Raw genomic sequence first — 12971 nt, forward strand, 5'->3', positions numbered from 1 at the left:
ATCAATTCTAGTAATAATTCTACACCATTTGAAAAAGGTTACTCTATCTCAGCTATCCCTGGCCACAATCATATTAGGAATAGAATAAAACTTGTGGGAGTGTGCATGAGTGGCAGAAAGTAAGAGCTGAGACTCTAAGTATGTTCTGGCTTCAGTATGGCCACAGTCTCTTAGGGATAATGATTTAAAAGAAGAGGAAGAACACGGAGAACCTTTAAACCCTAAATTCAGAGGAAAACTAGGTCTCCATCTACTATGTTCTTTTTTCCTAGACAAACACACATAGCTTGTTTTCCTCAAATGACCACCATATAATTTTTCTGAGGTTTACCTTTTATTAACTCATAATTTCCCACTTCTCTTTGCCACACACTGGCATATGGATTACCAACAGAGTTTCTTGAGGAAGTTAGGTTTTATCAGCATTAGCATTTGAACTTGTTCATACATTCAGCCTTTAGGTGCCTACATTAGCTGGTAAAGTAGAATCAGGTGCAACATGTTCCAGAAAATTGCCACTAAACAATACTGTGTAAATAGAATTGTTCTGTTCCAGTCATTAAATCTAATTAAGCTTGAGAAGAGGTGAATTTGGCCTCTCAAGGTAAATTGTATTATTCTATTAGTTATTAGCTTTAATTATACTGCAGTGCATGACTCTCACTGCAAACAAAACAATCCCTATTAGTTTCCTGCTTTTTATGAACTTTGAGTAAAATTAATAAAGTGTGAGCAGCTATATTCAAGACACTAATTTGAGATTCCACTGATGTAGAAGACTAAGGTTTTCCTGTGATTTATTTAATATGGAATGCAGCTTGGAGAAGATTGACATTACTTTTAGTTTTATCCATTTATCTTCATCTTACAATCTGCCTAAAAGTGTAGGGACTGTATATTCAAACATCTGCTCCATCCACCTTTCTTCTGGCTGGCTGTGACATGCCCATCCTCTGGTCAGCACTACTTGCTGTTCTGTTATAGACCTTGCAAACAGATTTTATCAATTAAGGATTCATGTGGTCTGTATAATTCAAGATTTGCCACAGGTTCATTCAACGGCAGGGAGGAGTCCTGTTTTCCAGCAAGTACCAGTTAAAGCAAGCATAACCTTAGCCTTGACCCCTGATTTCAGGAAGTGCATTTCACTCAGGCTTTAGAAATTGTATTTGGGTGATACTCAATGTGTTGTTCATGCGAAGAGCAATAAGCCCTAAGCAAAGTCTTAATTATTCACCTGGAATTATAAAGACTCTCTAAAATCAGAAATACTTAATAGAAAACAATATTTTCCAAGATGCAAATATCATTCTTGAATTAACCTTTTTGCTCTAAATGTGTTCCTGTCTTTAAAATAGCATTCCAGTTATTAACGAGTAGCAGAGTTTTCAGGTTTTTTTCTTCCCTTCATTTTTTAGGTTATTCAACAGAGAAATGAGGAATGTGACCACATTCAATTTTTAATTGAAGAGAAGGAGTCTAAAGAAGAGGACTACTATGAAGACCTTGACAGATTTGAAGAAAATGGTACCCAAGAGTCTCGCATCAGTCCCTATACTTTCTGCAAGGCCTTCCCTTTCCACATAATATTTGACAGAGATCTGGTGGTCACGCAGTGTGGCAATGCTATATACAGAGTCCTTCCACAGGTTAGATGATTCTTGTGCATGAATAATAACAGAAATTCCTGGTAGTAGAGGCTTCACGGGTTTATTTTAAAGATTAGTAAAATAGATTTAGGATTCTCTATCTATCTAAATTGCATTCCTGTGTAAGTGTATAATATTTACTACATTGTGCTCCTCTTGTTTGAAAAGGATTGTGAAAATAGCCCTAATTCTGCAACAGCTTTGTCTCTTATGATCATGTCCATATGCAGTAAGAGGATAAGCTTGCGCAAAGAAAATCTGATTACCCCCACAAGTCAAATGTTAGCTTGATACCCTATTCTTTCTCGTAGGTCACTCCAAAATACATTTGCTGTAAAAGTGGTAGATAACTTGTTAAAGTGGATGTGATACAGTCAGTGCAACTTGGCATGGGGTTCAGGACATGGTCTTGCCTATGCTACTGTATAGTGTAGCAGCAGATAACATTATCTATATATGTTACTTGATAGTAATGTCTTTGAATACTTTAACTGTTGGGTGCACAATAACTGCAGAGCAGAATAACAGAAATTCTAGCATGCTTTCTTGGCTTGTGCATCAAAAGCATCAGTATTAACTAAGATGAGTCAAACTATATTTGTGAGGTGTGTGTATATATATGTATCAGTATCCTTATTATCAGAGGGGATGCTTTAGAGAACATGGCTTATTGAAAAGGTACTTTAAAGGAGGTCAGTTAAGAGTAAAACACTGGAAAGCTTCTTTACTGTAGAGTGGGAACATTTTAACAGATAATGAATGTTACAGTCTTAACAGAATTTTACAAAGCCATCTTGCTGACTAGAACTTCACTTTGAAATTGATATACTTCTGATGTAAAATCCTTAGTTCAAAACCCTTGTATTTGAATGGAGAAATGCATAAAGCATGTATTCTCTTCCATTCAGTATTGTCATCTAAGCAAATTGAATATAATTACGTCATGTTTGATTTTATTATAAAACATAACAATCTTTTTTTTTTCCCCAATTCTAGCTGCAGCCAGGAAATTGCAGTCTGTTGTCAGTTTTCTCCTTGGTCCGGCCTCATATTGATATTAGTTTCCATGGGATCCTCTCACATATCAATACAGTCTTTGTACTGAGGACCAAGGTAATTAGAGAATATTCACCTGGCTTTTCTTTAAGTAAATATGCTTTGAAGAGATACGAAAAAGTGCTGAAAGATCAGAAGTCTTCAGAGAAAATTCTTTGCTCAGTGGTAGTCCCTTTTGAGCCAAGAAAAAGTCACAGGTGTGAATTTATGTGTGGCTTTCAAGTAGATCACTTTATAGGCATGGTGAAGTACATATACTTCATGTCTGATGCTTTCTTTGCAAGGGGCCAACCCATAATATGGCATTGTACTAAAGTATATGTAGAAAGATAATTACATTTACTTTTGCTTCATAACAATATGGGAGACAAATATGAAATGTGTTCTTGCTTGGATACATATGTTCATACACAGTTATGTGTCCTTTTCTCTAGAGAGGGCAGGAGAGCAGGTGGCTGATGTAGAGCTTGTAGAGCAGCATATACTATGTCAAGGAGCCTGTTTATTTATAGAAAAATGTACCTGAGAGAAAGACAACAAGATTTCTTAGAGATGCTCCCAGGCACAGACTGAACTTCATAGAATAGGCAATACTTTTGTCAAACTGTTGTGAAGACATGACACAGAAGAAAAGAAGTTACAAACATTAACATAAAGAAAGATACCATGCTGTGTATCTTTGAGGTAGTAAATCATAGTATTGAAATATAGGTAGTGTATGATGTTCAAATGAGAAATTAATTGGGTTTTAATGTAGGGTGTAACTCTATTCCAAACATTGACTGCCTTCATAGTGACGTCACTTACATATGTGGCCTGGTGTGTAACACATGTACCATTGCCCTTATATAATTGTGACTTTTTATCACCAGGAGGGGCTGTTGGATGTGGAAAAGCTGGAGTGTGAAGATGAACTGACTGGCACAGAAATCAGCTGCTTACGCCTGAAAGGGCAAATGATCTACTTGCCTGAAGCAGACAGCATTCTCTTTCTTTGTTCACCAAGGTACCTTAAGAGTTCTACAATATTGATTTTCATTTTACAGTTACTAATATTAAGGACACTTATGAGAATAGTAGTACAGAGATTAATTGGTTCAAATATTGATTTCATTGTTTTCAGTGTGTTTATACTAAAAGAGGGAGGAGCATTTAAATATCAGAACTTGACTGATTATTAAATGATTCAGTAGAAACATTGGGATGCCTTGTCCCAGTTTGTACAAATGCGAATTCCTCATGGTTCCAGGACTTTCGGCAAGTTTTGTCCTTTGTTTCTTACTCTGAGAGTGCTAAGAAACATCACTGATTTGGTTTCCTATGTGGATTCATATATTTTTTCAGTAGTTTTAATGTAATAGATCATTGATGATTGTAAAGAAGTGGTTAGAATGGGGGATTGAATGGAGGGCGTCTTTAGGTTAGAGCACGTTGAGCTAACACATCAGATTACAGTTATGATAATCTCCTGTGTGAAAGGGAAAGTGTGGATGAAGACAGAAGGGGAAGAGGCTACTTTGGTGTAATCTTGGTTTTATTTGTGAAGTATGTACATTTGGTACATTCATGGAACTCATCAATGAGAATTCTGTATTTAAATACAACAATCAAGAGCCATCTGTTAACATGGATGAACACAAATATGGTATTTCATAGAAGGGGCATGTTGTACAGCTCATCACAAGTTCAGAAGCATCATCTTTCTGCTGTTATTCAGCAGCCTGTGCTTTTCGTTTGAGTTTCAAATGCTCCTTCAGCAAGTTAAATTGTACACATACTATTATACGTTTCTTCACATTGCAGTGTGATGAACTTGGATGATTTAACCAGGCGAGGTTTATATCTGAGTGATATTCCATTGCATGATGCTACCCGTGATCTGGTACTTTTGGGAGAGCAGTTCAGAGAGGAATATAAACTGACTCAAGAGCTTGAGATCCTCACTGACAGACTGCAGCACACACTGCGTGCACTGGAAGATGAAAAGAAAAAGACAGACACGTAAGAACCAAATCCTGATTTTGAGCTGAAACTGTCACAGCAATATATTATTTATAGCTGTCTTCTTCAAAAAATAACAGAATCTTGGAAGGAATATGAGAGATACTCAGTACTGTTAAATTTGGAGTCAAGAAAGAACATTTTACTTTAACGCTTCATAGGGTATTTCTTCATTTAGATTGTCAAATGTGATCTGCAGTCTAGGCTATTACATGCTTAGGTGCTTTGATTGCTCCCTCCCTGGTAAAGAAAGTTATGAGAAGTGAACTGATGATCCTTTTTGCTTTGTGAGTTACCTGAACAAGTAGTTTACAAACTTTTGTACATTCAGTCCTTGTAGCCAAAATGAATTTAGTGAGTGGCCATATGCTACTGTCTGACAGAGTTCTGTAAACCACCTGTAGACCACTTTGTCTTTCTGGAGTGCCATGCTTACAGGTTAATAGAAGAGAAAAACGTATCTTGCAAGCCTCAAAAATAGTCTGTGTAAAGGTGAAGTTTTGCAATAGGCTAATGCTATAAATTTTGTATTATAGTTACCTGTAAAAGTGAGTTTGGGGTGATCCAGATATAAGTACACAACAAATAAAGTGTGTGCATTGAGCCCCAAATCCATTTCTACAGGTAACTGTAAAATCAAATTCATAGCATTAGTCTGTGGCAGCTCAGCTCAAGGACTGCTGGCAGGTAAATTGAAAGTTTGTGTTACAAACAGTGTGGCATTGATGATTGACTCTTGTTTTTAAAATGTAGTTCCCATCTCTGTAATAGAAGAATTTCTTGTGGATTATACTTGTTTAGTAGTAGAATTAATATTCATTGTGCTATTAATTCTGTGGATAGATACATTTTTATTTTTTTGTAGTAATGGAAATTATTGTAAAAAGATCTGAAAGACATGGACAAGCCTAAAAAAATATTTTTTTTTTTATTCATTCCTGTTGCTTTGCTTTATAAAGTCACTTTATCTTCAGGAATTCTAGCCTTCTTGGCAGCTGCTGGAACAGACAGTGTCAAAAGTATTCACTAGCTATAACACATGAAGTAGTGAACTTGCCAAAAACTCTGATAAGGGTTTGTGCAGGAGGCTGTGTACAAAGTAATGCTCAAGATTTCTGAAACAGTCAGAGATCTTTAGCTTGTCCACTTAGCTGTGTAAAGAGGGAAATACACCTTAATTTGTCAGTTAGAAAGTTGAAGGAATACACATGAGAGTAGGGTGAAGCTCTTTGTGTGTGATTTGGATTTTATTTGCATAATTTGTAAATTGAAACAAGTGTTAATAGGCCATGTAGACAATTAAAAAAAAAACCAAAACAAGCAATAAGCCCTAAAAGCAGCATTCTCAACAGAAGGGGAAGCATTTAGCAATGCAAGAATTGATCAAAGGTGGAAAACTGATCTCTTCGTGGCCTTTTTTTGCCATATTTGTGGTTCAGTGAGGAAAACCAGATTAGATGAGCTGAGGGTAGAGCAGAAATGCTTATGCAATAAGTAAAAATGATCCAAGACACTACTAACAGATCATGTCAGAAGATTTAGTAATATGTGCCTCATTTTGTTGGTAATTTAGATGTATTAATTTGTGTTTGAAATGCATGGCTTTAGGTATGCTGATATATATCAGTTCCTGTTTCCCAAATAACATGTTCTTTAGCGAGCACATCTTACATTGTTCTTTGATCATGCAGGTCTCTTACAAACCCTATGGAAGGTACTAAGTTAATATTTGACAAATGCTGATGTAAAGACCTTTCTTCACATTCTTTCTGTTTTGCTTGTGCCTTTCTTTTCTTACACATTTAGATTACTGTACTCTGTTCTGCCACCATCAGTGGCAAATGAGCTGAGACACAAGCGTCCTGTTCCAGCTAAGCGGTATGACAATGTGACTATTCTGTTCAGTGGCATTGTTGGATTCAATGCCTTCTGTAGTAAACATGCCTCTGGAGAGGGAGCCATGAAGATTGTGAACCTTTTAAATGATCTTTACACGAGATTTGATATTCTGACTGATTCACGACGGAATCCATTTGTTTATAAGGTAAGCAGAAGCTTTTCAAAGTATTTAATCTGTGACTTTTCAATAGCTTACTATCCTGCTAGTCTCTTCCATCCTTTGGATTTTAGGCTTTAAAAAAAAAAAAAAAGGAAGTTGTGTTTGCAGTCTTTGAACTGTGTAAATTGCTATTACATAGCTAAAGAGGAGTATGTTGTTTAAATGTTTGAAGGAACATTGAGGCTTTAGTTCCCAGCAGGATTTCTGCACAGTCACACAGTAGGTGGATATGCAAATCTACTTCTACATTTAGCAGATGTGAACAAGCAGTTTATGGTTCTGCTGACCCTGTGCTTTTAAATTTTTCAGTCATATACCTGAGCCTCCTGGTTGTAAATTATAACTTATTATTCAGTTATTCATAATGTGAATTTCATTAGGAATGAGGTGTAGTTGCAGATGCGGCTGGTAGCAGGTAGACAGGTAAAGAGATACGTACATTGTATATGTACCTGTGTATGCTTGTGTGCTTACGTGTGTAAGGTTAATTCCTAGCTTACAGTGTCATTTTAATTGGTTACATTGTGGGCAGACAGTACATTCTCTTCAGTAACAAGTAGAGATGATGAGGATTAGGGTGATTGGAATGAAAGTGAAGAGAAGCTTTCTGAAAGAACAAGCAGTCTTGTAGGAAGCAATATGTTCATTCTAGTACTCTAAAGCCCATGATTATAAAGTAATTGAAAAGTATTTATCTTGATAGGTGGAAACAGTTGGGGACAAGTATATGACAGTGAGTGGTCTACCTGAGCCTTGCATTCATCATGCTCGATCTATCTGCCACCTTGCATTGGATATGATGGAAATAGCAGGCCAAGTTCAAGTAGATGGTGAGCCTGTACAGGTTAGTAAATGTGAGGGCTTGAATGAGAGCCCATTCTTTAATATGATGGTAATACTTTGAAATAAGATAATGCTCAAGTCCCAGTTCAAGCAAGCTTTAAAACTGTTAACTTTTGAGACTGATACCTACAAATAATATGGAGGGTCACATGTAGATGTGACACATTCAGTTCCCAGACCTTAAAATCTAATTATTGTGCTTAACCTTTTAAAGGACTAAATTAGGTTTGCATGATTTGTGTCTGTTTTCCAATCATTTCAATCTAATCAGGAAATTCCCACTGTGTATCAAGTACAATTCATTGAGTCTTCTTTGTCTCAATGAACAGAACAATAATATTCTTTCAGTGATATTTTTGAAGTGGGGAGGCTGCATTGACCTATTCTCATCGGAAGGCTGTGAGAGCAAAATACTGTTTGATGCATATTTCTAGTTACATGAATGTTACTGATTTAACACCTAGCTTAGATCTGTGTACTTTGTCACTGGGCAAAGAAGCAAGAAGGTTTGATTTGGGGCTTTACAATAATTGTAATGTGCTACAAGAATGAGTTTCTCCAAGCCCCTCTCCTCTTGAGCTTTTAACTGAAAAAATACTATGATGTTTTCATACGAGAAACATCTTTTTTGTTTGACCTAAAACATCCATTTCTGCTCCTTCTGACTACTCATTAAACACAGATCTGCAGAGTATGCCTCTTTTACATTTTTTAAAATTTCACAGTACATAATTGCAGCATGGCCTGTTGCATGCTGGAAGAATACAGTTTGTTCTTTCATGTGGGAGGCAGAGCCATGACACTGCACTACAATAAAAAGAAGTGACACAAAACACGGAATGCAAGGCTTTGAAGAAGCAGGAGGAGCACTTTGAAAGAAAAAAAGCCCTCAAGTAGATAGAAATAGCATAATACTTGTATTTAGTAAGAAGCATCAGATTAGGTGCTTTGATTTTGAATATTCAAACTTTATTTTTTTCTCTCTAAAGATAACAATAGGAATCCATACTGGTGAGGTAGTCACAGGTGTCATAGGCCAAAGGATGCCACGTTACTGTCTCTTTGGAAATACTGTGAATCTAACAAGCAGAACAGAAACTACTGGAGAAAAGGGAAAGATCAATGTCTCTGAATATACTTACAGGTGAGTAATGCAGTATTTTTATTGGTGTTGACATCTTGAAAGAAATCACACTGACAGCGTAACATCAAAGTGTCTCAAGTTGAAAGTGATAGGAGTCCTGCAACACATTATTTAAATATATCAGATCTCATGAAACTGTATGGCAGACTGCATTATGATATATCTTTATTGGTATGCAAATACAATAATGATCTGGAGATAGCTTTGACTCTTTTGTTGCTCACATATCTGTATCATGTTTAATATTTTATATAGTATGTGGCATACATGCAGAGTACATACATTTACATGTTTTCTCTTTTAATTTCAGGTGTCTCATGGCACCAGAAAATTCAGATCCTCAGTTCCACCTGGAGTACAGGGGTCCAGTTTCTATGAAGGGTAAAAAAGAACCAATGCAGGTTTGGTTTTTGTCCAGAAAGAGTACAGAGACAGAGGTATGACTAACCAGCATGTAATTTTTTCTTTAAACAAGGCATAAATATGACAAATTTAATCTAAACCACTGATATCCATTTGCATTCTCAAAACTAAATGTTCCCTAGAAAAAACGGAGTTTTGTACAACACTATATCATTAATCCGTTTACTATCTTGACAGCACATAAAAGTCCTTGATTATTTGTCTTTGCAGCTTATGCAGTCCCTGAAAAAATATTTTTGTACTTTAAAAAGTCCTTGAGAGAATGCCAAGTGTTTAAATATTTATATCTCAGTTTTCTTACGGATTTCTTCACTGTACTAGATTTTGCAATATAATGTTTGTGTTTAGCTGGCACGTCTGGTTATCAGCAGTTCAAAATTCACCATTTACTTTCTTACAGTGGGTGAATAAATGTGCCTTCAAATATTCAGGCAATAGTCCAGCAACTACTTCCAGGCAGTTTCACACCTGATGAGTACGGTGGTCATTTAACCCCAGATGGATCTGCTTGTTCAGAGACTGTTGCATAATAGAGGTCTTGTTTTAGAAATACACAAGGTGAAAACTATTTCTTCTAAATTACATATGAGCCTAAATCTTCTCCTCAAAATGATGTAAGGTAAAGCTCTTCAAGCACTGAATGGTCTTGAAGCTTATCCCTCAATTTCAGAAATTTGGGCATGTATTAACCGAAATCTCATAGAAAGCCAATGACATCTAGACTCATAAGTGTGCTACAAACTTAGACATTTAATCAGGTTACAGTATGCCAGCCGATTTGCTGTAGCTGAGCAGGTGCATACATTCCTACCCATTGCCAGCGGGGAGAAAAAAGGGGTAAAAGTAATTTACATAGCTTGAATTTTGCCCTAAATTAATACAAAGAGTTGTAAGCTAATGTATTTAATCTTAAAAATACACTTGACTAAAATAATGAAAGTCATCAGTTACCTTGGCTGAAATTATTCTTGAAGTCACAGGAATCGATTATGCATCTAAATACTGATGTGCTTCTGAAAATGAAATTTAGGTTGTTAAAGTGTTTGGGCTTTTTAGTAGATCTAATAAAGACTTACTACCACTGGTACCCAAGTATTTGAATACTTTTTAATGGTAACTCCCAGTATTAAACTTCAGGGGAGAGCCTGTACTTTAACTCTGCTGAAGTCTGGATTTTAGTATATATTACTTACAATAATGTTATGGGTGCCTCTTTTGATAATACTTTCCATTTTTTATTCTATATCAAGATTAACTATAATTTCACATGGCTACTGTTCTTTCAAATCTATAGTTGTATTTAAAATATTTTTTAATTAAATACCTTTCACTTTTTTCTGCATTACAAATTATATCCTGCCATTTGTACCAGGGCACATTGTAATTTTAAATGTAAAATTTCAGAAGGTTACTGAGTCAGGTGGGTATTTTCCTGGTTTAAGCCCCACACATGTTTGAAAAGTGAAAGAATATAATCCTCTACAATCTTTTAATTCTTTTTCACTTGCATGACTTCATCTGTCTATACACAAAAAGATGCACTGAGTTTTATCCTTTTAAGTTTTTCTGAACTATTTGCAGTTTCTCTTTGTCTTGTGAAGGTACTCTTCATGTTATTTCTGGCACTATATGGGCTGTACATGATAGTTGTAATACAAAACCAGAAATCAGATAACCGATTTTTTATGTTTGATTACCTTAGAGTAATTGCTTTTCTTTAGACTTTTTAGGCAAGGGTCTAGTCTTGTTTTTCTTTTCAGAATCTTATTCTCTCTGACCTTTCAAATACATGCACATGCTAATGTATTATGATGTGCAGTGCTGTTAATTTCAGGGGGACTGTTCATAACAATAAATATGGCCTGCTAACATACATTCAGAAACCATATGGTAAATTTCCTGAAAAGTCACTCCAGAATATTGCAAAAGTGGCTTACAGAAGTAAACATGAAAATATTTCTTAAATCATCCTGAAGATATTTCTGTTGATCGTTCTTTTACTGTGATGTTTTCTACCTCCAATATCTTTAAATCTACGATAGATTCACATTAGTGATATATTCTCCATTATATCCCTTAGAGAGTAATTACCTCAGCATTTGCAGGTCTATCAGCGTAATATTTTACCCTTAAGCCTAGTAATTAATACATGGTGAGGAAAGGGGACAAAATACTTAGAGCTGGCATAGAGATGTGAAGCCAAGGTTTACAATATGGTGTCTTTCTGCTAAACCTGTAGAAAATGGTAAGGTTGGAGCAGGTCAGCATAACTCAAACTTGGTTCCTAAATTGACATCTCTAATATCAGTCACCAGGAGCAGTAGTTACTTCTGAGAAACACCTGATTTACAAGAATCAGTGTCGATTTGGACTGCTGCTTCTTTACTTTTTTCCACTTACCTCTTCCATGATACCATTACAGTAAAAATTAGAATTGCATCAGAAATATACATAGAACAAAAGTAACAGGGACCAACTGTTAATTTTGCATCCACTTGTTTGCATAAGATTATTACTATCATTATTATTTTAACAGAAGTTCAGCAGCAGCTTCTCTCTTGAGAAACAGATTTGTTATAAAAAAATAAAGCTTGCAGAAAGCCTCACATGTTTGACTTCAATTTCCATCATTCTCCACCTTCAGATATCTCTCTTCTGCTCTGTCCCCACATTACTGATGGGAACAAGTTAAAGTATCCCAGTCAGAGCTGGTATTTCATCAGGGAATGTAGGAATTATTACATTCCAACATAAAACACATACAAAAGAAATAGGTGTATTATCTATTTTGTATTTTATTATTTTTATTATTTACTGCTACTAGTTGCAAGTTGAAAAATGTATTTTGTTACTGCACTGACCCACCATGCTGTTGCTTCAAAAAAAATCCCTTACTTCTCAAATTCTACTTGCATGCGTTCAAGGAAACAAATCAAGATGCTCTCTAAGCTGAGAGAAGAGGAAGAGGACGCTGGATAGGGTACAATACTGTCTCCAAATAGGGTACCAGGCAGTAAGGTTGTTATGGATGTTATTTCACATCATATCTCCCATTGCCACATGCAGTACCATTGTCTTTTGCCCTGCTCCTGAAATCATACTCACCATTTTTCTCCAGGCTCGCTTGCTATGTTTTGTTTTTTTCCTTGATGTTTGGTATTGTTATATCTCTGCTATGAGCATGTATTTCAAGCTTTCCTTTTTTTGATACACATTTTTGCACGTCAGTCATGTGGCCCTTCCTACTGCCAAATAATATTGAATACAATTTTGTAGTATGCACGCTACAACTAACCACTTCAGTGTGATGCTTCACATCTTCATCTTCATCTCTGAAGTATTGTGGTTATGTCAATCAGTGACATTTCTGGAAGGATAGGTATTTCATTTGTTGGGCAGAACAATGAACCTGAAGAACTATTTTAAAGAATAATACCTAAAGCAGCATTATGAAAATTATTGTATGAATGTTGTTTATCAGATTTAGTTCTATTATTACCATGCTTACCACTCATGTTGTGAATAACACTTGATGCACTGTAAATTCCTGGTTAGAAAAAGGTTCTTCTTTTGATACCATTCTGTGTATTTTCCCTTTGTCTACACTATGTAAGCATTTTCTGTATTGAAAGGGGGCAGTTGTTTGTCTGATACTGCCATTTGAAGCATGTGCCAATGTACTTCTCCTGAAATGCTCTTCACTTGCAATGTATTTGTCATCGATTTTTATTAAGTAAATTAAGTTGTCATGTTAATAACAGATTGCTGGACAATTTTAGACTGCCTGTAGTGCTTT

General features: G+C 35.8%; 1 protein-coding gene across 1 annotated transcript in view; it reads left to right on the forward strand.

The window, feature by feature from the left end:
• GUCY1B3 (guanylate cyclase 1, soluble, beta 3) overlaps positions 1–12723 on the forward strand; it is a 39286-nt gene extending 26563 nt beyond the window's left edge. The window contains exons 5-13 of the mRNA XM_010023789.1: positions 1419–1649; positions 2646–2762; positions 3578–3711; positions 4509–4706; positions 6513–6750; positions 7469–7609; positions 8598–8752; positions 9063–9189; positions 12100–12723. Coding sequence (XP_010022091.1) covers positions 1419–1649; positions 2646–2762; positions 3578–3711; positions 4509–4706; positions 6513–6750; positions 7469–7609; positions 8598–8752; positions 9063–9189; positions 12100–12123 — 1365 coding nt within the window. The 3' untranslated portion in view covers positions 12124–12723. The remainder of the gene's footprint in view (positions 1–1418; positions 1650–2645; positions 2763–3577; positions 3712–4508; positions 4707–6512; positions 6751–7468; positions 7610–8597; positions 8753–9062; positions 9190–12099) is intronic.
• The last annotated feature ends 248 nt before the right edge of the window (positions 12724–12971 follow it).

Source organism: Nestor notabilis, unplaced genomic scaffold, assembly GCF_000696875.1.
Source record: "Nestor notabilis isolate BGI_N333 unplaced genomic scaffold, ASM69687v1 scaffold20861, whole genome shotgun sequence".
Taxonomy (NCBI): domain Eukaryota; kingdom Metazoa; phylum Chordata; class Aves; order Psittaciformes; family Psittacidae; genus Nestor; species Nestor notabilis.